This window comes from Hippocampus guttulatus, chromosome 9 (genome assembly GCF_054856545.1).
Source record: "Hippocampus guttulatus isolate MCC_2025c chromosome 9, RoL_Hgut_1.0, whole genome shotgun sequence".
NCBI classification, from domain to species: domain Eukaryota; kingdom Metazoa; phylum Chordata; class Actinopteri; order Syngnathiformes; family Syngnathidae; genus Hippocampus; species Hippocampus guttulatus.
In genome coordinates, this window is record NC_141269.1 from 16,787,844 (window position 1) to 16,814,078 (window position 26,235).

At 41.6% G+C, this 26,235-nt stretch overlaps 1 protein-coding gene across 2 annotated transcripts; it reads left to right on the plus strand.

Moving 5' to 3' along the window:
• The first annotated feature begins 690 nt into the window (after positions 1 to 690).
• Positions 691 to 25,801, plus strand: LOC147200619 (neuronal acetylcholine receptor subunit alpha-7-like). 2 transcript variants are annotated; one of them, XM_086120948.1, is made up of 10 exons: positions 691 to 777; positions 9,040 to 9,179; positions 12,923 to 12,967; positions 14,814 to 14,923; positions 15,580 to 15,659; positions 15,788 to 15,955; positions 18,068 to 18,262; positions 19,030 to 19,116; positions 20,743 to 20,852; positions 21,185 to 25,801. In XM_086120948.1, exons 1-10 carry the CDS (start codon positions 708 to 710, stop codon positions 21,785 to 21,787), a joined length of 1,608 nt encoding a protein of 535 aa, XP_085977074.1. In that variant the 5' UTR covers positions 691 to 707; the 3' UTR covers positions 21,788 to 25,801. The 2 variants fall into 2 exon arrangements, with proteins under 2 accessions (XP_085977074.1, XP_085977075.1); XM_086120949.1 differs by having other exon boundaries at positions 14,817 to 14,923.
• The last annotated feature ends 434 nt before the right edge of the window (positions 25,802 to 26,235 follow it).

Here is a 26,235-nt window from a genome sequence, read left to right on the forward strand (position 1 = left end):
TGGGGAAACGTGAGTGCGCTACACTTACTTAAATGAAGATGATCTCGGTATAGGGGCTTTTTTCGCATCCACGCTTAAGTCATTTGCATCGATATTTGCAATTTGCCTCAATTCATGACAAACTGCTTTTTTTGAAGTGCCATGATGATGTGAAGATTGAAGTAGATTTGATTTTTTCGCTTATGATGATCAGCAATTTTGCTCAGTTGCTGTACCAAAGCAACTGAGCAAAATTGCAAACCGCTCAATTTCTCAAGCAAATTGAGACAAAAGTATCATCATTTCAGTATTTATACTTTTTGTACAAATTACTGTTGGGAGGTGTGCCATGAAATATTCCTCATGATGAGTGCCTTGGTTTATTAAAGGGTGGGAAACACTGCTTTTGAAGAAGAGCACTTAGAGCAAGTAGAACCGAAGCAAGCGGGTGGATGTCAAAACCTCCATTGAAGATCACAGGCGTAATGTTTTTTTTTTCTCAGCTAGAGACAAAGCGGTAGAGAGGGAGGGGGAAAGATGGAGAAAGAGAGAAAAGGAAAGAGGGAGAGAGAGACAGACAGACAGAGAGGGCGAGACAGTGAGAGAGCGAGTGGTCAGAGAGAGAGAGAGAGAGAGAGAGAGAGAGAGAGAGAGGACAGGGCTTTGATGAAGCTCACCAAGTTTGACATCTTTTGTGGACTAAAAAGGAGACCTACAACACTGCTGTGATGGAGGTACGGACGACTTGCAAATCAATACTGGCAGGATTTTACTTTTGGGCGACTTTGAGCTTTCAAGGTAGGTCATTAAATGCCTCTTACATTTGCCCATTTGTCCAGAAATAACCATACGCTTTAGCTTTATCTTATGATATTTTTGCCTCTGTTCATCAACGATGCAGGCACAGACATATTCCCTGACGTGACTGTGAGTATGTGTAATATTCTAGCATGTTTAGGAATTCCATCACATTACGACAGTTGAACATATTGCGTTGTGCCTGGAGTGCGAGTGTGGGTCAGTGTGTTTGTGTGAGTCTTGCTCTTTCGACCGACAACATCTGGCTCAAAAAAAAAAGAAAAAAAAGGAGGGCACACCAGCGATGATGCACGCAGCCCATTGGGACTGTTCATCCCCTCTGAGTAATCTGCAGTCAAAATTAAATGCATGATTAGTGGAGCAGAAAGACCATCAGATGAAGTTAAAGCTCTTTAGCGTGTTTGAACCCATGCTTTACAGTATTTGTGAGATCTGGACAATGTTGTACTATAAAGTAACACACCCCTTTTCAGGGTGGACTGGAATCTCCGTTGACTTTTGGTGGAAGCCGAGGTAGACCCTCGACTGGTCACCAGTCAATTGTTGGGCTAGTTTTAAGGCATTAAGAACAGATATTAAAACTACTGATACCGTGATATCTTATTCTGTGATGTGTTCCAGCACACACACACACACCTACACACACACACACACACGCGCGCACACACACACACACACACACACACACACACACACACACACACACACACACACACACACACACACACACACACACACACACACACACACACACACACACACACACACACACAGAGAAAAGGACAGCTTTTCACTCAAAAATAGGAACCTTATCCCACTCAGTGGCAAAGAGTGGTGAGGAAGGTTGCGAAAGTTGCTTTTTTCATCAAGGTTTGTTCAAGGTCGCAAAGAGTCGTAAAGACGGTGAACATGTTAAAAATGTCAATGCGACAAGAAAAAACTGTGCGCGACCATTTAAACTGTTTGCGAATGGCCGGCGAACGTCTTTGTGACCTTGAAGGAACCCTGACGAAAAATCAGCATACACTTTGTTCACAAACCTAATGAAATGTAACCACTAATGTGGTTGTCAAAACGAGACCATGTAGTGTACTGTATAACGTTTTAAATTTGTGATTGTGGTTCTACCCTTTTCCGAAAACACAAGCGCAGTTACAGCTGATATCGTTTGGAAAATAAAGTTGCGCAAGTGACACTGAACTTTCCTAGATTTCATTCAAAAATGTGTGAAAGAGCTACAGGATCTTAATAAGATTTAACTGCGCTCCAAGACACAAATATGAACAATTTAATTTGCCGTCTGGTAGAGCGGTTGTCATTCTCTGTTCCTAAATTACACTGTATGCAGTTTCAAGTGGATTTGTTTGTCTATTGTATGCAGCGAATAAATTCTGGCACACTTCTGTGTGTCATGAAAGGAAAATCTGCATCTAATTGAAGGGTTATGATCACGTGTCATGACATACTTAATGCGCTAAAAGACAATATGATTTGCAGATGCAACATTGATTGGAAACATAAAAGGATCACCCATCAAGAACAAAAATAATCATGCATAATCTGTGCGTAATGCTAGATTAAACGTTGAAGAGAGGGGCACGCAATGTTTTTGGTGTATCATTTGCTGTAAATTTCCTTCCGAATTCTCTTGCCATTGATCCTTTGTGTTTGCCTTTATTGTCTCCTATTGTTGGCAGTTTTGACATTTTTCAGTAAAAGGGCTTTCCTTAAAATGTCCCTCTTAGTGGGAAGTCAGTGTTGCTGCAAGGAACAAGCTGTTAGGGGCCTGCCTTTGTCTGGCACTCTAAGGTCACAATATGGTACGGACAGACAAGGGAAAACCAGTTTGGATCTGTGCCATTGCATCAAATGTTCTGTGAAGGAAAATCTGCATGTAGTCTAATGAAATGGTGGATGAACATTTTCGCAACGCTAGCTCACCTCTACGTGCGACATGTACACGTCTCTTTTCTTCCGAAGTTGCAAGAGATTCCATTTTGGTTCTTTGGTCATTATCAGACTTTTCCTGTTTTCCATCACTGGTGCACTTGAGGTTGTTGTTTTTTTATTCTTTTTTTTTTAAAGAAAAAGACAAGGTGAAAAGCAAAATTAAACTCGTAAAGAAAATCTGGGATAGGCTTGCAAGTGTCACAAGATTTTCTCAAGTGTTGCAAGACAGGAAAATGTCACGTTACACATACAGGTAGACAAGAAATGAGCTGTTGTTTGAGAATCTGTTCTTATTTCAACACCAAACGGATGTGACAACTATGGGCGTGGGGCAAACACTTTTTTTTTGTTGCTTTTATTTAATCATCTGTCCATCTGTTTTGCTCACATGCAACAAAATGTTTCCGCTACATTTGAAACGGTCTTCACTGAGATTTTGCAGTTCATTTTGCAGGCTTTTGAAGGAGTAGATCAAGTTTATTTGTTCAATTTAGCATGGGAAATCTGACTAAGCAAACAAAAATCCTTTCAACTCTGCTATTTCCTGCAACTGCACAGGCCACTTAAGGGTACTATGACAATTGGTACTGGCCTCTAACAATGCAGTTTTTCATTTCAGGGTGTGCTGTCCCAAGTTTTAAACATGTTTTAACAGGAGAGGGCGATCTGTCAATTGCCACACCTGACATAAAACAGCTGCTGCCTTCCACAAAATTATCAGAGCTACATATTTCTAACTTACCATATTTTCCTCATTGAACGGCGCAGCTAAAAGCATTCAATTTTCTCAAAAGCTGACAGTGCCCCGTTATAATCTGATGTGCCTTATAAACGGATCAATATTCTGATTTCTTGGACGTAGTATTTAAAATGTTCTATATGGCGCTTTGTTACAGCTACAGCGGTTGTGAAAGCTCTTTTTAAATAAAGCTGTATTGTATTGTATTATATTCCCTTTAGCGTAGCTCCATCCAGTGGATGCATAACACAACCGTAGCCACTGTTGTGGCTTCTATTCTATGCACCTTATAATGCGGTGCGCCTTATATTTGACAACAGTTTTATACATGAAAGGACATCGGGTTGAGTGAACGCTGGCGCGTTTTGGCTGCCGCTGCTCAACCCGTATTGTTTTGTGTTTTTTGTTATTGTAAAGTGTCCTTGGGTGTCTTGAAAGGCGCTTATAAATAAAATGTATTATTATAATCGGCCATTCATTGAAGGTGCACCTTATACTCGGGAAATACAGTAAACATTTGTTTGACTCCTCGACTTCTACACAACTTCCATCACTTCAAACTTCATTTTGCCGGGTTCTACAAAATATTTCTCACATTAAAGAGAAAACCCCCACGAGATGCTTTAATTAAATTAACAACAACATGGGTTTAAGTTGTATTGCCGATGGGATGTTATTCTATTTGCTGCTAATTTTAATGTTTCAAATTACGTTTTCCCCCACAGAAGGGACTTTGAGGTCCGATGAACATTTTGTGAGACCAGCCCTGTCCCTTCGGTGGTGAGGTGCAAATCAAACGTTAGGTAAAAAAAACAAAAAAAAAACTAAATGGATGGATACTCAGTCAGGAGTAAAATGGATGGATGAAGTGACTTGTAGGAGATAGTTGGATTTTATGAAAGGCACCTTCAATAACTGAGACAAGGTGCCGGGGGCGCACCAGACATCCCAACTAAACAACAAAAGTCTTTGTGAATTACTTACAGGCCCTCTGTTTGTGATTCAGGCTGCCCAAGGACATTTTTTATCGTGACTGTGTTCCTCTGGTATAAGGAACACAGTCATTTAAAATGTTGTTCTCAATTCCATAGCCTGATCAAGTTTATGTTTTGAGTAGGAATAAACTGCACTAAACAATGATATGATTGTGGCGGAACTCAATAGGTGCCGTTGTTGAACAATTAATTAATTTCACAAGCAAACTGAGATGGTTGTTGGAATATTCATACAATCACCGGTTGTGTTCTGTGCAGTCTAACGTAATTCTATGTCTCACATTTTCTGATCTGTTTAAAACTGACAAACAATTAATTTGTGATTGCCGAAGAGTTCCAATTGCAGTTCAAAAAATCAGAGGGTGACAGGACCATGTTTCTCAGATCCGAGAGGACAATGAAAGTCAGACAGTACATATTGGCCGTGACTTCTAAATGAATTTAGAGAAGTATTCTTGGAACAGTAACTGTGTACGCTGCTTTTTCAGTATGGTTGTTGTTCATGCTGACAAGAATTTTAAAAACATATGCTTTGTTTTCCCACAGATATTTAACCATTTTCTAGACTAGCTATCCTCATTAAGGTCACGGGTGAAACAGATTTCTATTCCAGCTGAGTTTGGGCGATAGATGTGGTACACCCCGGACTGGTCGCTAGGCAATCACAAGTCACATAAAGACGAACAGTCAACCACATTCACACCGAGGACAATTTTAGGTCTTCACTGAATCGAAACTAATGTGCATATTTTTGGAATGTGGTAAGAAGCCGGACTATCTGGAGAAAACCCACGCAAGCATGAGGAAAACTCCTTGCAGAATGGTCAGAGGCCAGATTCAAAAACACTTCAATTAAAACTGGAACACGGATGTGCTAAACACGAGTCCGCCGTGCCACCCTCCCGGATATAATTTAATGGGAGGCATTGGGTGAATTAAACACATGGCGTAGCATTACAGGTGTTGACTCCGTGGCCTAGTGGGCATATTACTCCATGTGATGGTGGTGGCCATCGACTTGCCCAAGGTCACGTCTCATCACCTAAATGCCAACTGACCCAAATGGACCTTTTATTTTATAGAACATTGTGAGCCTGCGGGCTAAAAATGAATATTTTCTCCCAGATTGTTGTGGCGGTGCCAAATGCTAGGCTATGTTTCTAAGCAGACAGTGATAATCACATGCATGAACAGTCCAATAGTTTGTCAGGAACTAAACTGACATGACTGCATGCAAAATTTCAACACTATTTTTCCTGTTTTGATTGTGATTTGATTCACTTTTACCTTTATTTCAGAAGTGTTGAAGCGAATGAGGAACTTGGTCACGCATAACCCAGCAAAAAAATTGTGGCTGGTGAAAATGCCGAGTGGTTAATAATTCTGGCAAACTACGAGCCACAGTAGCTAGTCAGCAAATACATTGCGCCAGGCCCTGCACACGTGTGTGTGTGTGTGTGTGTGTGTGTGTGTGTGTGTGTGCATGTACGCAGGTACATTTTCTTTTCATGTGTGTGGGTATTACTCAATGTGTGCTCCATGTACAGCACTTTGTATGCAGCGATGGCTGTTTGAAAGTGCTCTACAAATACAGTTGAATTGACTTGACTTGTTTGGATAAAAAATGTTACAATTTCTTTGGTAGTATCAGTGCAATGTCTGATGTCAAAACTTGGAGGCGAATCTTACTGTGTAATCCTTTGTTTTGTCTTGGTTTTACACTATGCACCTTTTCTGTTAGCGACACACACACACACACACGCACACAAAAGAGTAAGATCACCATTGTCAATGAAGAACTGAGAAAAGACGGACATGTGGACATGAGGGATATTTCACAGAGTGACAAAACATTTTGACTTGCAGTGCTACTATTTTGCCAAAGGAATAATGTATAGTGGGGGTACTGACTATTTAGATGAGAAAGGAATTGAGTTTCCACGCTTGCGTGAACTGTTTTTGGATGGAGAGAGTGATCTGAGCTTTGCATGCGAGCTATAGTGTTGTGCTAAAATGCAAAAACTGCTTTGCCAAATGATAATTGCGTTTGGAGAATGTGCAGTGCCATGAAAAATGATTTGCCCTCTTCTGAAATTACGACTTGTTTTATTTGCATAATTTTCTCACTTTTATGCATCCTCCAAAATGTAAATACAACTTTTTCATCCAGGCCCAGGTAGCTTTGAATATTTTTTTCCGCCCTTAATCATTAAAATCACAATTTGAAAACTACATTTTATGTTTACTTGGGTGAACATTGTAGTTGGAACCTTTGCAAAAAAGAATCTGGGAAGAAGGTAAGTCATTTTTCACGGCATTGTACATTCTGCATCAAGAAATGTGCAAAACCAACGGATAAAAAATTGATATGCAATATCAGAGGGAGGATACATTTTGGGGGCGTTGACTATCTACACGAGAAAGGAGTTTAGTTTTGACACATGAGTTCGATTAGAGGTATGATACGGTTGAACCCTACAACATATCTTGGGGGACATAGCGAATCTGTACGTGATAACTGTAGTTCGTTTTAATCATTTCCGATAAAATGGCCGTCAACAACCATGTTATATACATTAATTCATTTTCCGAACCGCTTTATCCTCACTAGGGTCGCGGGGGGTGCAGGAGCCAATCCCAGCCTTCTTCGGGCAGTAGGTGGGGGACACCCTGAACCGGTTGCCAGCCAATCACAGGGCACACAGAGACAAACAGCCATCCGCACTCACACTCACACCTAGGGACAATTGGAGTGTTCAATCAGCCTGCTATGCATGTTTTTGGAATGTGAGAGGAAACCGGAATATCCGGAGAAAACCCACGCAAGCATGGGGAGAACATGCAAACTGCACACAGGAAGGCCGGAGCCGGGATCAAACCCACGACCTCTGCGCTGTGAAGTCGACGGGCTAACCACTCGACTACTAGGCCGCCCATGTTATATACAGTCGGAACATTTATCGATGTAAAAACAAGAACATGTAATCGAGTATCAACATGTCAATTACAAATACTGTATGTGTATACAGTATGAAGAAAAAAAAATATTTTATGATACTTGAAACAATTGTCACATTCCTACTTCATCTCTGTAAACATTCAGTCAGCAAATGAAATGAAAAGTGCCTTCTCCAGTTCAGGATGTGCCACGCCCCTAAGCCGTTTACGATCATCTTTCAATCTGTTGGCTCGAACTCTGCCAAGATTTTGTTGCCATTACGGATGATTGTCGAAATGGTCGACTTTGCAAATTTGTAGTCTCGGTTGAGTGAGAGACAATTTCAGTGAGACAATTTTCAAGTGAGAGACAATTTCAGTCTTGCTTCTGTTTACCAGATGTGTTTTCAGATCATGTGCGCCATGGCTCCGGAAGTACAACCATGTATGAGTTGTTGCTAAGCAACGGAGGGGAATCCCGTGATGTACATTTTGTTCATAAGCGAGGTCGCGGTGGCAATTAGTTTTCCACGGTTGGTGGCAATGAAGGCCTTTTCATTATTTTGTGGGGAAAAAAATGGTCATTATAATGAAGTGTACATGATAAAGCTGTTCATCGGAAGCAAAATCGGCAAATGGATCATGAATTACGTGAAATGGGGACTTTGAAATGTGTGTTATAGGGCAGGGATGTCAAACATACGGGGCAATTTAAAAGTGAAAAAATGCATACAAGACGCGGAATGAATATTTTTAATGAGATGCAATTCATGGATTATCCGTTACGGGCACCCTGTTTTGATCAGAGAAGAAGATGGCAGCAGTCTCAGTCTGTCACTGAGACAGACCCAACAGAGCAGTAAAAGCCAGCTACCTAACTGCTAGCGAGATAGCATTAGCATCAAATTAGCATTAGCATTCCGACGGTGACTTTGTTGAACAGATTCATGATGAAGGCGGCTGAATTTGTTAATCCTGAGAAGCGACACGCTTTTGCCAATATTAGCCTTACGAGGAAAACTATACCAGAGAGGATTTCAGACCTATCAGCAGATTTAGACAGTCAATTGAAACAGAGAGTCAAGTCATTTTGTCAAATGTTTTGTAAAAGATATGTTCGTTAAATTTCAACATTTTCCCAATATTCTTCTGCTTCTTTATACCAAAACAAAGGAAATACATGATATTGGTTATTTATAGCAGAGTATGCTGTAATTTTAATGGTCCAGCCCACTTGACATCTACCGAGGCCGTATGTGGCCCACAATATGACACCCCTATAATATAGGGGGTGGAAACGTACGTTAAAAAGAGGTTCGACTGTACTGCATGTAAGAGAAATGATGCTTTGCAAGTGAGCATTGGTGTTGTTCTGAACGGTAAGACTAGTTGGCGAAATGATTTGAGAGTTTTCAGAAAGTCATTTCTGTTTCAAGAAACATTTGAGAAAAACTATCATTTGAATGGCACGCCACCAAAACAGCTGAAGCCGTATTTCAGCATCTTATTCCTGATGTATGAGGAATTGAACATTTTGGTTGACACTTGATAAATGTCCCTTTTTTTTTTCTTCATTTACGTTGAACAACGTCATGTTCATCAAGTTGTTTTCTGTTGTAGGCTGCCATGGTGGAGTATATCAGAGGAAGCTGTATCGGGACTTGATGGTCAACTATAATCGACTGGAACGTCCAGTCCAAAACGACTCTGCGCCCATCCTAGTGGAACTTGGTCTCACTTTGCTGCAGATCATTGATGTGGTGAGTGTCTTTTGATTGGGTGATAGATATGAATTGTTTTCGACATTGTGAAAGAGGTGAAGATGTACACTGGAACACCTCAAGTCGACTGACAGTATTTATGTGTACTTGTACAAAATCTTAGTTGAAATGCATATTGTACAGCGTGAGGAGCAGTCGACTTGAGAGGTTCAAATGTATCGGGTCGCCACTACGTTTGTGAATGTACACGATTGATGATGCTTATGCTTGTTTTACTGGAAATAAAAAAACTGAATCCACAAGTTTGAAAACCCAATGTAATGAGAATATTTATCTTTGCCTATTTCTGGCTTCTCGTTTATTTACTTGCCAGTGATCTTTTTCTATTGTGATCACCGTTATTTTAAATGTCTCTACAAAAGAGTCGGCTAATTGCATTCTTGCTGAGGCTGAAGGTAAAATCGATAGCCCTGTCTTGGTTGAAAATGTTACCGTGGGCCTGTGAGCTCGGCTGGCTTTTTTGCCTGCTTGTTTTCTAAGGTATGGATGTTAAGTTATAAAACACATTAAGTGTCGTGTAGATGGATCACATTTATGTCAGGGAAGGAAAAAAAAAAATACTATATGTTCGGAGTGGCTCCGCCTTTTGACATGTATGTGTTTTAGGAGGATATTCTGTCAACATCTCACATTGTGTTAAGGCTCTCCTTACCTGATCTTGTTCCAAACTTGTCAAGTAGGAGTGCCTGTCTTCTGTTTCCCCCTCAAGTCTCACTTGAAATGTTTTGTTCTGAAAGAAAAACATCTTGACTTGTTAAAAGTGTTTTCTTTTTTTTTTTTTAAACATTCTTTGTGCAGCCCAATTCCCTCGTTTGTATGGAAGCTCTTGCTTTCTTTTTCTCCCACATTCCAAAAACATCCGTGGCAGGTTAATGGAAGCCTCCAAATTGTCCTGAGGCGTGATTGAGAGTGAGAATGGTTGTTTGTCTATGTGTGCCCTGCAATTGGCTGGCAACCGGTTCAGGCTGTACCCCACCTACTGCCCGAAGACGGCTGGGATAGGCTCCAGCGCGCCTGCGACACTTATAATAATAATAATAATAGATTTTATTTATAAGCGCCTTTCAAGACACCCAAGGACACTTTACAATAACAAAAAACACAAAACAATACGGGTTGAGCAGCGGCAGCCAAAACGCGCCAGCGTTCACTCAACCCGAAAGTCAGAAAGAAACAAGGGAGGGAGAGGGGGAGAAAAAAAACCCACGCTCGAACTACCCTCATTTGAGGATAATTTGAGTGAGGCAAAAAACTCCTGCACAAGCATATGACAGTTACAACAGGTCACAAGACATAAACAATGAAGACGGTGAAACAAGGGAATGTATGAGGGAGGGGGTGATGGTGGGGGACTAGCTTCCGTGCGTACTTTCATCAGGGGAAGGTCGAGATAGCAGATGTTGTTTTGGTAGCAGGCTGCCCAAGAATTTAAGACAGCCTTGAGTCCGTGGCTTATGTCTCTTTAGTGGCGTCGATCAGCCAAATCGTGAGGATAAGATCATTAGATCATTACAAAATGGATGGATGCATAGTAGCGAAAGGGGTCCTAAAAGTCGCTGGGTAGGCAACACCACAGACACACTAAAGTTGTCACTCTTGCTCGCTATCTCCCTTGTACCAATGTTCACACATGTGGACATAAAATAAAAGCACAACTTTCAAAATAAAAGCACCACACATTTTATGGTTTGACTTCATGGTCATTGTCAGCGCCAGTCGGAGGCTGTTGATGGGCTAGATGTGGCCGCCGGGTCGTATTTTGCCCAGCTCTGATCTAACAAATACCCACCTACATGCGCAATGTGGTGTGTGATCGACTAACATTGTGACATTTTATGAAGATTCCAAATAACGGGTGCGAAATAGTTTGTGTCTTGATTTTTGAACATCGCTGATTTACTATTTCTTATTACGACATGCTTTGTTTGCCTTTTTGTTTTAGTTTTGAAAAGTAAATACATTTTATTTTGAGTTCATCGTGCAATTACCCGACCTTGCCTCACTGCACTTGGATCCTCAGAGCTTCCACAATTGTCACAAAAATGAACTTTTCTCTCAATAACGTATGAGAAAACACGATGACGGGGGAATTCAATGTTTACTGGAAAGTTGTAAATTATTAAATGTGAGTTCAAGCAAGTGTGGGTTCATGTTTGATCGTCGTGTGTGCATACGTGTGTGTGTGTGTGTAACATGGCCTATGATTCTTCCATCTGGTTTTGGTGGCTCTCTAATAAGACAACTAGGGCAGCTTGATACCAGCCACTGGCTTATTCACCAGTTATGGACTGACTTGGCAGGGTGGTCATGAAAGTGGTCACCCTGCCTCAAGTAGCTCATAATGAAATTAGTGTTTTGTAATGTAGGCTTAGATTTTAGTTATTTTATTCTCCTTAGGACCTAAAATTGCAATTATAGGGTTGTTTTTTTCAAATGTATTTATATATTTATTTCAGTTAGCTACTTTAACCCCCACAACCTCTTCCTTCTCTGTCCATCCCTCTAATCTAATAGTGCCATTTTTATTCATTACCGGCGTTGTGGGTTTGTTGTTTTAGGTTCATTCTTTCCCAAAACAGTATATTTTTTTTTGATTCACACACCTTGTTATTTATTAATTGTCAGTGACGCTTAGATTAGTCACTGATAGTGTAGTGGTACACTCGCCTGACTTCTGTGCGGGTAGCGTGGGAACGGTTCCCGCTTGGTGATGGTGTGAATGTGGGCGTGGAAGATTGTCTCTCAATATGTGCCCTGCGACTGACTGGCGACCACTTCAGGGGGTAGTTTGCCCTCCGCCCGAAGTCGGGTGGGATAGGCTCCAGCAACTTACCGCCACCCTGTTCAGGATAAGCGGTGTTGAAAATGGATGGATGGACTCTTAGATTTAATTTTTCACGGACACTTGGTATTATGATTCACTTTTCGTTTTCAGCCTGCCGCCTAGTGGCAGCATTGTGGTTTAAGCTAATGAGTCAAAGGTGTAGCTCATCAAATCAAGTTTATTTGACATATTAATGACACGCAGTTTGCTGCAGATGACAAATGATGATGACACGATTATAGAAAAGGTGACACGATCAATCTGATTTAAATCAGCCACGACTGAGCTGATTAACCTTTTTTTTTTTTAATCATTCACAGCAAGTGAAGATAATTGATGTGATGTGGATGAGAATTTGAGGCCCCATAGCTAAGAACCGAAAGTGTAGGAAGACTGCACTGTTGTTGCTTAAAACATCGCCTGTACTCCCTGTCAACAAGAAATTGAACAACTTAGCGCTGACCCACGATCACCACCACTACAATGACAAAAAAATACAAACTTGTTCAGCCTATGCAGTACATCCTAACTGTACCGAATGCTCATCCCCACATGACATACACTGCAATGACGGCATTTACTGACGAGACAAATTCTATCAAGAGGGATTGTCCGGGTCTCAGATGTCCGAGTTTATTTGACGTACAGTATTTCCCCATAAACTGTTGCAAACAGGTTCTATTTAAGTCATGGAGCTACGAAAGATGCCGTCATTGTCATTCAGTCACCTCAGCATCTCTGACTCATAGGCTGCAGGTTTCCTGTCTTAATCTCACCTTCTGTTAGTCAGTCATGAAATGCTGTTTCTTTGAATTCTACCTCATTGTGCAGAATATTTTGCTGTATCTTTATCAAACATCGACTTATAGTTATCTCACCCTGCTTTTCTCTCTTCCAGGATGAGAAGAACCAGGTTTTGATCACAAATGCGTGGCTTCATCTGGTATGTCTACCCTTTTGGTACTTTTGTGCGATCATTGCACATGAATTGTCATTTTGTATATTTTGGGAAGGTTCTACTGCTCATAATTGCTCTTTCTGAAAAAACATTCTTGGCACCCAGAATCCGGGACTGTAAGGCAGACGAACTAACAACATGCCACACGAGGCAGCCTAGACAACAATTATTTCCTTTGGAAATTGTTTTTAGCCGAGAACAGCCAAACCTAAACCAAAACTGTGAATGCCTCAGAAGGTTTGGTCTTTCTAAGTCATGGGAAAATGTGCTGCCCTCTCCAAATTCATTAGCGTACACATATTCAATCGAAGGCTTTTGGGGCTACATCTTAGAAGTTAGTTAATTGTTAATGTGACATCAGACTAGTCAGGAAGGTCCCCCTTCCCCCATCAGACTAGCTCATTACGAATGTCACAGTCTACATCCAGTTTGTCTGAGTCAGCTGCTGACTGGCTCGCATGTTGTGAATGATTCAGTTATTCGGGAAGCCACCTCCTTAACACAGCATCCACACAGGGCTAATGCCTAGAAGGGGCTTTGCAGATGGAGAAAATCTCCAGGAGACCCGAGAACTACAAGCCCGAGCTCACAGACAGAATGACGGCAGACAGACATCTGTACCTTTGAGGATTTTAGGATTACAGGCTCATCAGGCAATGGACATCCCATATTCGAATGATTGGGATTTAACACGGGGTTGTAAGAGTGGAAGTGTTATCATCTTGTTTGAATTGTGCTGTTTAACATCCGAAGATGCTTAACCACACACAAAAAACCCCCCAAAACAAAACAAAAACACTTGGGGGGGGGGGGGGCTATTTTGGTCAACTGGAGCCGCTGTACTCGGTGCACTGCGTTTATGTTCACTATGGATAAAACTAGCCCAATATCACTGAGTTTTATATGAATGGAGAAACAATGAAGCTAACTCGCCATAACGAGAAGCCACCAGCAGCCATCTTACGTTGCCACTCGCCAACTCTGGGTAACTTGAATACATTGATTTCTCTAGGGGAATTTTTATTTGATTTTCTGTCTCTGACAAAAAAAATGCCACTGTATGGCGTGCGATTGTACCAATGAGTCTGAGAGAAGCGCTACATGTACATTTCATCATTAAGTGTACAATTAGAAATTTTCTATTGTAAGGTATATCTCAGAGTGCTACTCAAAGATTCTTTTGTGTCATGTTGTCTTAACTTGAAACGATCAAATGAAAGGAAAGCTCAAGAAGTCAAAATTTGTTGCAAAATGTCAAGTTAACTTCTCTAAGTCACCATTTACAATATTGCGATCATTGAGTTTGAAATAGGTATTATTTTGGTATTGTTTCATAAAGGTAGACTGGTATTCAGAACTGTGAGGGTTATTTGAAAAAATGAATCGTGCTTAGGTGGAAGTAAAGGATAGTGTTTTACACCCTGTACAAAAAAAATATATTTCCATGAGTTTCTATTGAATTTATAATAACAAAAGTGATCACGACAAACATAATTTTCTTTTGACGAGCTGCATACATACCCTGCCAATGAGAAGGAAACTATGTGATGTAATTTTTCAAATTGTAATCTGGAATTTAAAGGGACCTACTCCACAAAGCACACAAAATATTGTCGGGTCTATGTCTTTATGAATGAACTGAACGCCAGGAAACTGACCACAATGCATTCCAAAAGGCTGGTCGACCTTTAATATTAATATATTAATATGTTTGCATTTCAAATGAATTTCCCTTGATCGACTCTAGAGTTGAATAAGTCCGTATCTGTTCCTGACTACAAACTGACTTGGAAATTCCCTTGTCTAACCATTCTGCTTCTGCTTCTTCCAGCAGTGGACGGACGTATATCTTACATGGGATACAGAGAGCTACCCTGGTGTTCAGAACTTGCGATTCCCTTCCAATTTAATATGGGCTCCAGATATTCTCCTCTACAACAGGTTTGCGATTTGAGATAACACTTTAAATTTAAAAACCTAAATCTTACAAGCATGTCAAGCAAAAATTATTGGAGTGACGATCTAATCGAGCTGTTTGATGAATATATCGTAGCACATAAGGCGCACTTTCAACAGCTTCTTTGGAGTCAGAGTGGACATAAACATATTTTCGGTATCACGCTGCTGATACAACGGCCAATGGTATTCCGTACAGATATTAGATTTAATTAAAAACGTGTCGGGAGTACCCCTGCGATGTACCTGTGCAGGATCAGTCACAATACATTTCAAAGTGCAACATGGCCCACATCAACTTTGCATGGACATAATAATGTGACCAAAATGTGAAAATTCCACATTTCAAGATTTTGCTTTCCATTTTTTTGTGGAGGACAATTCAAAAATCTGGTTGAATGCCAATATGTAGGGATAGTATTTTTCCAAACAATAAACTTTAGTTTCAAAATGAAAGACAACATCAGTGATTATTTTGCTTCACATGTAACATGAAACCGACATATTGTAGGTCTGTGTTGAGCTCTAAAGATCCCCTTCATTGCGTCCTCACTTCTACTTTCATTCAAACCTGATTCCATGTGTAAATGCAAATTGTTCCCTTGCTGGTTTTATTTATTTTCCATCTAACTCCTTTGCAGTGCCGATGAGAGATTTGATGCCACTTTCCATACAAATGTACTGGTCAATGCGACAGGGTCTTGCCAGTATATCCCACCAGGTGAGACAATGAAGCATTCACTCCGCTGATGACCTAATAATGTAAATTCATCAGTCCACCGTGTGACAACTTATATGTCACCGTGCTCTCTTGTTCCAAAAAACAAAACAAAAACAACTTATATCCAGGCATTTTAAAGAGTACCTGCTACATCGATGTGCGCTGGTTCCCATTTGACGTGCAGAAGTGCGACCTAAAATTTGGCTCTTGGACGCACAACGGCTGGTTGCTAGACCTCCAGATGATGGACGTGGATATTTCCAACTACATACCCAATGGCGAGTGGGACCTTGTTGGTAAGACGATACCAAAGATGCCTCATTTGTGGTTCTTAATTGAGTCAGTAAATTCCAATGTAGCAGTCGAAGGCCTAACAAAACGGACTAACAAAAAGACAAAAACAAAAGTATGGACCCCCAAAGGATTCTGAACCTTCAATGCAGCAAACCTTGACTGCTGCATATCATAAGGGGTGTGCATTACACTATTGGTCTGGTTCCCAAAGGAGCACCAGAAGACGTTGCTATTATGCCCATCGCAAATTGCAATCGAACTATGTGTGCCAGTGTGTATTGTCATAACCAGGCTTGAACTCAGGACACAAATGCAGGGCATAAAGTAAAAAGATAGATTTCTTTTGAGTATCAGCGACTGTCAACTCAAAATGGCAAGGCTATGGGAACGAGGGAAGAACTAGTTCGATCTCTGGCGAGAGACTTGGGCGCACACACAAGGACGAAACACACTGGCACAGGACAAAGGGAGATATTAACTCATTCAGTTCCAGCCAATTCTAGACTAAGTCTGAAAAGACATTTAAAAACTTTCTTGAATTTAAGGACCATTTAAAAACATGGTAAGGGTCAACGGGTGGAAACAATCAGGGTGGGGTGGACAATCAGACTGGCACAGGACTTGAAGCGAGAGGAGAATCATTCTTTCAAAATCAAACAGGAAGTGACCAGACAAACACAAACAACCCTCACCGTGGTGTGACATTAAGAGGATTCGTGCTAGCCTTTCTCTTAACCTTGTAACCATGGGCTCAGGCTGTTTTTTTGTTTTCAAATCGTTTAACTATTTTATCTCAGTGTTTTAATCACATACGTGCACATTTAATTCAGGTTTCTTGAAGAGAATGGGGATCCTATAGCTGTAAAACATGACATAAAAGGGGAAAAACATCAGCTTTGTATTCTGCACCCCAAAAAATGGTTAAAAACAGATGTGAGACCTAACTCACCAAAAATTATGCTCCCTGGTGTAATTTCTGGTACTCATACAAAAAGCAAGCATAGCCAGCTGTTTGTGGGAATGAATGGGTAGCCATGGATGTGTGCGGTGACAGCTGGCCCAGAGATGGTTCAGTTTATTCAGGCACAGTCAGGCATCAATCTTGCCAAGAGCACACACTGCCCCGGTGCCTCTGAACGCAGCAATGCCAAATCACACAACCACCCAAACACACCCACTCACTCGCACGCACATTAACACATGTATTTATGACTTGCACCTCCTGAAGGTGATTTTGAAATTTGTTGTGGAGTGGCTGCCGTTTGGACAGATTAGTGGGGTAAAGATGATTATGCTGACAACAGGGCTTGCATTATTATGATCAGCGTGGTCTACTTTCTGAATGTGGGGTTTTAAGGCAAAATGGATGATGGATTATTAATGGATTGCAGAAGGCATAAAACATTAAAGTGGCGAAGTTCAGTTAGCACAGCATGTCACAGGAGTTGTTGAGACAGTTGTACCAGACTGGAATATACATTTAAGAGTACAGAAAAAAAATAGTCGGGAAACCCCTCCCCATATTGAGGGTTCTTGCACGCTACAGGGACTAAGAACCAAGAGTGCAGGGATAAGGAAGCAAGTAAGCAACATTCTCATGGACTCATCCCACCCAGTACACCAGCTTTTCTGGCTTCTTCCTCCAGTCGACGATTAAAAAACTGCACACCGAAACCACCTGCCATCTCAACAGCCTCTTTCTCTTTGCCACAAATGTTTTGAATAATTGATTCAGTTCACCTTGACACTTTGCCATAATTTTGCATGTTTCATTTGTGTGCCTCCTTTGCAGTGACACTAGACATCATTTTGCACAGCTCTTGCACATTATCACTGCATTCATCATTTTAGCGTTGTCACTTTGCATTACTCTGCACACTTCTGATGCTGATCAGATTCAGAGTGTCATGCTCCTGTCAAAGGAACGAGGTGAAGGAATTGCCTCTGTTTTATTGCGAGAGTCTTCCTTCTGTCTGCTTTAGTAATCAATAAGACGTGCCTTGAAAATTCTACCATCCAAACTTCAATCCCTTTTCTTTCGCTTGCTGTATGAGGTCATAGCAATAACAATGTCTTGTACAACTAATCATCGTTTTCTTGTCATTAACTTGTAGGTGTGCCAGCCAAGCGGAATGAGCTCTACTACGACTGCTGCAAAGAACCATACCCTGATGTGACATTCACTGTCACCATGCGCCGTCGGACACTTTACTACGGCCTCAACCTACTCATTCCCTGTGTGCTCATCTCTGGTTTGGCCCTGCTGGTCTTCCTGCTCCCTGCAGACTCAGGAGAGAAGATCTCACTGGGTGCGACCCAAAATAACCACAAAAACACCTTCACTCAACAGAACGATAATGCTGAAATTCAGCAGGAAACACAAATTGTGACTGATTTATAGTGCATCATGCTTCGTTATCATTGTGATCGTAGTCCATCATGCGCTGTGGTCATCTATCTATCAATCTAGCCATCCATCCAATTTCAAGAGGTTCTCCAAGTCGACATGTCAAAGTCGACATGACTGGAAATGCAAATAGACTCAAATACGCTGCCAGCAAATGCAGCTCAAAAAGACTGAAATCTGATTGGACAAAAAACAGAACAAAACCAAAAAAACAAAAACGATCCAACATCAACATACAGTACCGGAAGCAGTGCAGCCAAGATAAATGATGACATATTTAAGAAAATAGACTGTTGGGAATAAATTAATAGAAATTCATGGAACAAATATGACAATCTGGGTCAGGTCAGTGCACCTGATTATTGTTTAGGCCAGCAGAGAAGGCCTTGCTGACCCTGATTGCACACCACTGGTATAAGCTGACACTAACAGTATGGCAACATATTTGCATTTCTGCTTAATTATAAACCATCAAGTATAAGACATAAAAATGTAGATTTTTTTTTTTTTACAAATGTCACTAAGTGAAACAGATTTCGAGTGAAGGAGATTTCTCTTGTGGGAAACTACAGTATTCCAAATTAAATTTGCAATTCTTATTATCCTCACTTTGAAAATTCAACTTTTAGCAGCAGAGTGACAGACCTTTCTTCTCTCCTCCTTTTCCAGGCATCACTGTGCTGCTGTCTTTAACTGTGTTCATGTTACTGGTGGCAGAGATCATGCCCGCTACATCAGACTCTGTTCCTCTAATTGGTAAGTCGCGTTTTTGATATCATCAGAATCAGAATCATCTTTATTGGCCAAGTATGTAGAACACACAAGGAATTTGTCTCCGGTAGTACAGGCTACACGAGTATACACTATAAGAAATGACAAATAAGTATCGGAAGACTTTCCGTAATGTAAGGGTACCATTGTGCAGTAGTGGCACCCAATGACAGCTGTGTGACAATGCGCAGAGTCACCGAGCAGAGATAAACTGATCAGTGGTGCAATGCAATAGTATGACGGTTGTGCAGTTGGTACAGATAATCGTCGCGCCATTTTTTTTAAGTGACCAGTAGCAGTAATTGTCGTATGACTTGAGGTGTGCAATTAGACAGAAAGTCCTTGAGCGCTTTAAAGTGTCTGGTGCTGTGGAATATAGATCAGCAACAATTGTTCAATTCAGTAGAGAGCTGGAGCTACAATGATCCACAGAGGTGTGCAAAAATGCAAAGAGCAACTATAGATGATACATCAATTAATTTTTTAACCAGTTTTATCCTCGCCAATTTGAAATGTCCACACCATACTAAAATGGGAATTTCTGTTAAGCAACCACTTGTTTTTTTTTCCGTGTCTGTTTCAACAAAATGATACAGATGATAAATGTTTCATTTCCCACTGAGAGAGTTTGTGTCATGTCATATGTACGACAGTTCCTAGTTACTGCTAAAAATCCCCTTGAACATTTGCTGAAGGGATGCTCCTGCGGAATCATTTATGACAAATGAAAGTAACATCTGTGGTGATTTAAATTGCTTATGAAGCCACAACAAATTCACAAGAGGAAAGATGTCAAGTCACTTAGCTATTACAACAAGAATGATGTCGCAAAAGCAACCAGTCCAGGGGCAAACTTGGAATGACATTTGTGCCGAGCTCGAGGCCTAACTCAAATCGTGTAAACAATCTATATTGGGGAAAATCAGTATTCGATCCGCTGCTGAATTTGTAGGTTTGATCACTCACACCAACTGACATTGCTCAGAAAAATTAAGGGCTCTGTATTAGTAGACGGTGCAGCTGAGCTTGAGCGTAAAAACTGACGCCTCTTGATTTCCCGCGTCGGTAGAAATTGGGTTCATCTCTTTGCAATGTGCAATGCATTCCGTTTAATATAAATGCGCTTTACAACTGTTGGGTATTTCTTTTTTTTTTTTTTAGCTTCCAGATAATTCAGACCTTCAACAAGGAGGTACATTGACCATTTAAGATTGATTAAAACAATCACCTACACGTCAAGAGATATGTCATGATATGAGAGGAATCGACAGATGCTGCGCATCATGGTGGAGCTCAGTGAAAAAAAAAAATCCACTAGCACCGCCCCTGCTAAGAGACATCTTATTGCATCGCACATAGAGCTGAACTGAAGCTTTGAAACTAAACAAAAATGCAACACAGCCGTCATTCTGATCAGCTTTTCTAAAACTGCTATTGTATTCTTTTGGTTGAACAACTTCCTCATTGACACCGAAGGACTGGATAACAAGTGTTTAACAAAGTGTCATATCTTTGACTTGCCTCTCAGGATGTTGGTCACATGTAAATGTTAAAAGTATTTTAATCTTTTGTATTTTCACCTTTGTTTTTGATCTGATTCATCATTTTCAGCTCAGTACTTTGCCAGCACAATGATGATTGTGGGCTTATCTGTGGTGGTGACAGTGCTGGTCCTCCAGTTCCACCACCATGACCCCCAAGGAGGGAACATGCCCAAGTGGGTAGGTGAAGATATTGTGTTGGCTTGCAAAATGATGCCACAGGGCATCAAAACTGATGGAAAATACCAAGATGGACAAAGAGAAATACTAGTACATGAAATGGAAGACGCTAGGACAACTGTTTTAGACCAGCCTATCTAGTACGCGAACACTCTCCTTGACAACTTCGTGAGATGAATAATTGGGGAGAGACATGATATAATCATCACAACCAGATTGTTTGTGTGTGTGTGTGGGGCGGGGGGGGGGGGTTGACACTTAGTATGTGTGTACCTCATTTTAGTCGGTCATGATTTTGTCACATCATTGTTTTTCCTCGTCGCTACATCCAGGTTCAAGTTATTCTTCTCAACTGGTGCGCTTGGTTCCTGCGCATGAAGAAGCCTGGAGAGGAAAGGAAAACAAGTGGTCAGTCTGGCATTTGCTCAGCCTACAGGTATCCCCACCCCCCTCCTCACCACACCAGCACCAACAGCATTCAAATGAGCACCATACCAGGCCAGGCTTCCACCCAGTCAACTAACACGAATGGGAACATTAACCTGTACCTGGGATATCATTCCATGGGATCACAAAGCCCGTCGTTCCCACCGAGCACTGATCCGAGTGTGCTGTTGTGTGGTAGCGGCGGAGGAGGCAGCGACAGACACCCTGCCGGTTCATCCCCGGGTGACATCCATTTGGAGCAAACACGGACTTTGCTGCCGGAGCAGCTTCCGGATGTGTCTCGGATCCTGGAAGAAGTGCAGTATATCGCCAGGCGCTTCCGAGAGCACGATGAGGCCCAGGCCATCTGCAGCGAGTGGAAGTTTGCGGCGGCGGTGGTGGATCGCTTATGCCTAGTAGCCTTCTCTCTCTTCTCCATCATCTGCACCTTTACCATCCTCATGTCAGCTCCCAATTTCATCGAGGCGGTGTCCAAGGACTTCACATGAAACGGATCATTGCCCCCGACAGAGAAAAGAGTGGAAAAGCTCAAAGATTGCTTCAATGTCCAGAAACTGCTCCCGGTCCATGCTTCAACTTCTTGGGACCGACAACATCTACACGTGTCACTTAACACACTGTAGTTCATATCCCCCATCTGTTTTCATTTCTTTATTTGCAGTTATGAGGAAATTGAGAAGAAGGCAATCTTGCTTTTTGTTAATTTAACCCGACTAATACAGTATTTTACCGCCAACATGCACATCATTCCTTGCTTTTAAGCCTGTGGTAATTTCTTTTTACTACATAGTACTATATAAGCCGTACACAGTATTTCAAGAAATCTGGAAAGATCTGGATTTATTCACACTAAAAACAATGTCTTTTTTTGTTATTGAACAAATCCGGATTCACAGTTTTATGCTCTAAATGGACATGGGAATTATTAGAGTTATATCAAACAGAAAACAAACTACTGTGAAAAAGAGTGGCAAAAAATGAGAATTGAATAGGATAAAATAAAACAATAAAAGCAACTTAAAAACGAATGATATTACCATGAGACTGTTAACTTTCTCAAACAAAACAAAACAACAGACATGAGATTCACGGACTAACTTAACCCCTTATTCCCGATGTTAAGCACTAGATTTGTTCTGTATATTTGTAATTTGCAAATGTTCCATTGAGTGATTGTCTCAGAATAGATGAGCTGTCGGAAGTTTGTCTTGAGTTGAGTCTGCAGTGGAGGGCAAGTCTGAAGAAAGGAGGTGGCTTCGAGTACAGTAATTCATTCATTCATCCATCCATTTTCCGAACCGCTTCATCCTCACTAGGGTCGCGGGGGGTGCTGGAGCCTATCCCAGCTGTCTTGAGGCAGTAGGCGGGGGACACCCTGAACCGGTTACCAGCCAATCGCAGGGCACACATAGACGAACAACCATCCGCGCTTACAATCACACCTCAGGACAACTTAAAGCATTCAATCAATCTCCCATGCATGTTTTTGGAATGTGGGAGGAAACCGGAGGACCCGGAGAAAACCCACGCAAGCACAGGGAGAACATGCAAACTCCACACAGGAAGGCCGAAGCAGGAATTTAACCCGGTCCCTCTGCACTGCGAAGTCGACGTGCTAACCACTTGACTACCGGGCCGCCCGGCTTCGAGTAATTGAAAAGAACATTTAAAAAAAAAAGAAAAAGAAAAAGGAAAATAAGTTCTCAGGAACGGAAGAAGTACATCGCGGCTCGGAAGAGAGGCAGACCCCGGAGACGTCTGGCCCCTGGCGCCAGATGAGGAAAAAAAAATAATATATAGGATCCACTGCAGGCCTGGCATCTGGGCAGAGGAGGAATAAATGAGTGAGAGACAGGAATTGTCCAAAGCCTTTTGCTCCTGCCAACTCAAGCCAGGCCACGACCACACAAACTCCTCTAGAATTTTACAAACATTTTTGATTGCATTGATTGCTTCAAAAGGTTGTGCAACAAAACATAGTCAATTGTGCCTTCATATTTGTCCAGAACTGTTTCATAAGTTTGATTCACTTTGGTTGATTTTCATGACATTTTGATTTATGACTAGTTCTGTCAGTTAAAAGTTATAATAATAATAATAATAATAGATTTTATTTATAAGCGCCTTTCAAGACACCCAAGGACACTTTACAATAACAAAAAACACAAAACAATACGGGTTGAGCAGCGGCAGCCAAAACGCGCCAGCGTTCACTCAACCCGAAAGTCAGAAAGAAACAAGGGAGGGAGAGGGGGAGAAAAAAAAACCACGCTCGAACTACCCTCATTTGAGGATAATTTGAGTGAGGCAAAAAACTCCTGCACAAGCATATGACAGTTACAACAGGTCACAAGACATAAACAATGAAGACGGTGAAACAAGGGAATGTATGAGGGAGGGGGTGATGGTGGGGGACTAGCTTCCGTGCGTACTTTCATCAGGGGAAGGTCGAGATAGCAGATGTTGTTTTGGTAGCAGGCTGCCCAAGAATTTAAGACGGCCTTGAGTCCGTGGCTTATGTCTCTTTAGTGGCGTCGATCAGCCAAATCCGTGATTTCAGTCAATATTTGAGCACGGATTCCAGTTTCTCCAAGTTCTTGACCATCTTGCAGAGACGCTCCAAAACCGCAACAGTTTGTGGTTGAGCACAGTCTGAGTCTGGGTGTTGGACATCCGCGTTATGCCATCCTTAGACCGGCAGCTTCTTCACTTCCAATAGAGCCGCTCCCGTCGGTTGAATTTTGCGATAGATCAGGAAACTGCTAACACCAAACAGCAGCATACCTGTTATCGGAAATGTAGATGTCATCCACATCCTCAACGGACAGTGTTGACAGGCACACCATTCTCCGCTTCCTCCAAGGATCTAGGGTGTACCCAGCAGCAAAAGTCCCCGAGGGGTAAGTAGGCTCCCCACTGCCTGCTCTTCTCATCGAGAAAATGTTGTCGATGGCATCGAGAGACCAGCCAACCAATTCCATGTTTGTTTTTAGGATGAAAATACGACAGGAGGCTAGGAAAAGTCAGACAAAGACAGCACATGGACTGAGTGGCGAGCAGGGAAGGGTGGGGTGGGGGTGGGGGACAGGAGCAGAAAGCAAAAGCGTCCGCCTTCGTCGAGAGCCAAGCAAGAAGTGATTTCCGTGACCACTGTGAGTTTTTCTTTCATACCGACAATTTTGTGCGTATGTATACCGACCACAGAAGGGTTACAAATCTTTCGCAAAAAGTTACAAATGAAATGCTTGAAATGCATGGGTGGTATGTGGTATGGGGAGGATTTCAAGCAACGCTTGCAGACAGTCAAATGTCTGGAAACAGTTCTTTAAATGTTAAATGTCATTGTTTTTACCATTTGGCCTAAGCTTTAGCAATCTGTTTGAACGACTTCAGCAGTATGTTTGAACGACTGTCAATACAATCAAACGACGTTCCGGGACATTTGAAAGACTTGACAAACTCTTGCGAGCGACTTTGCAGTACGTTCGAACGGCATAGCGCAGTCCAAAATGTTCACTCTTCCGTACTAAAGGACATATTATAGGTAAAAAAAAAATGTGTTTGAGATGTTTAGAAACCAATGGACATCCATACAATGGACAGTATCTGAAGCACATTTTGATTTGACTAATTTTTGAGTCAAAAGTTACATTTTATCAAGTCAGGAATTGGAACATACCAAACATGCAGTCCTGGTGATTACCCTTGGTTCCTTTTGGTAGTGCCCGGTCGGTCCGTTGGAAGAAATCTCAGTGGACTTTGTTCAGTTGATGAAGTGTAATAAGGAAGGTGACACCCCTGCCCCGCAGAGATCATTTGCTTAGCACACGTGCATTGCACACAAAATTCTTGTGAGTGGAATGAGGCAGCTGGGATCAAAATATATTTCTTACATGTCGTTTAAAAAATCTGATGGAAGGTCATCCCTCACCAATAACAACGCCAAGTAATGCCAATAAGGATGTGGTGGTGGTACACATGTACCATCACAGACGCTGGCTTTGTGCTGGGCACAATCCAGATGGTCCTTTTTCTCTTTGGCCAATTTGAAATGTGGACTTATCAGACCAAAGCACACTTTTCCACTTTGTATCAGTCCATCTCAGTTGAGATCAGGCCCAATAAAGCTGGCAACATTTCTGGGTGCTGCTGGTATAATGTACGGCTTTCGTATTTGCATGGTTGAGTTTTCATTTGCAGATGAAGCGACAAAGTGTGGAAAATGTTTTTCCTGAAGCGTTCCTGATCCCACGTGACAATATCCTTGACGCCTGAGACATCAAAGGTCACTGTCATTCAATGTTGTTTTTCGGCTTGCCATTTATCTTCAGAGATTTATCTCGATTTTCTGACTCTTTTGATGTTTTATGGACAATAGACAATGCTTTCAGTGCAAAATTTAAGTGCCGATGCTCCCCTTATTTGACTGTTGCCAGGTAAATTAGGCTGTGGGTAACAGTAGGTCATTAGGTTACTGAAATGATAACAACTTATCATGCATTTTTATCGGGAAAATGATGGATGTATGAATTGAATAAAACAGAGATATGTGTGTGCTTGTATGTGTCCCTGTTTAAGCTTGTATATGACAAAGATTGTGTTTGTCAGCTCGCTGTCATAGCACCGAGCTGGATGCACAAAGCCAATGTGTTTGCACGGCATGCCCTAAATGACGCAAATAGGAAGCTGCTGCACATTGGAGTTGTGGTGGAAACATTTCCTGATTTGATGATCAGCACTCCATACAGCGCCCCTGGTTGTTAACCATGAACATTTGTGCGTCTGCTCACCAAGCTTGCTTTACCCATCTATTTTTTCCTCATTGCCCGAGGCTAGACATATTACTCTAAGTCTCCTGAACACATTTATCCAGTAACTTTCCACACATAGTGCTTGGATATCTTGAGTCGACTAATTCAGTGTGTGGAGAGACGAT

Excerpts from the sequence above, each read along its gene's own strand:
- LOC147200619 (XM_086120948.1), top strand. The coding sequence starts at position 708 with ATGGAGGTACGGACGACTTGCAAATCAATACTGGCAGGATTTTACTTT. Across the intron at positions 12,968-14,813 it reads CAAATGCGTGGCTTCATCTG|CAGTGGACGGACGTATATCT; the intron begins GTATGTCTACCC and ends TGCTTCTTCCAG. Across the intron at positions 18,263-19,029 it reads AGGAGAGAAGATCTCACTGG|GCATCACTGTGCTGCTGTCT; the intron begins GTGCGACCCAAA and ends CTCCTTTTCCAG.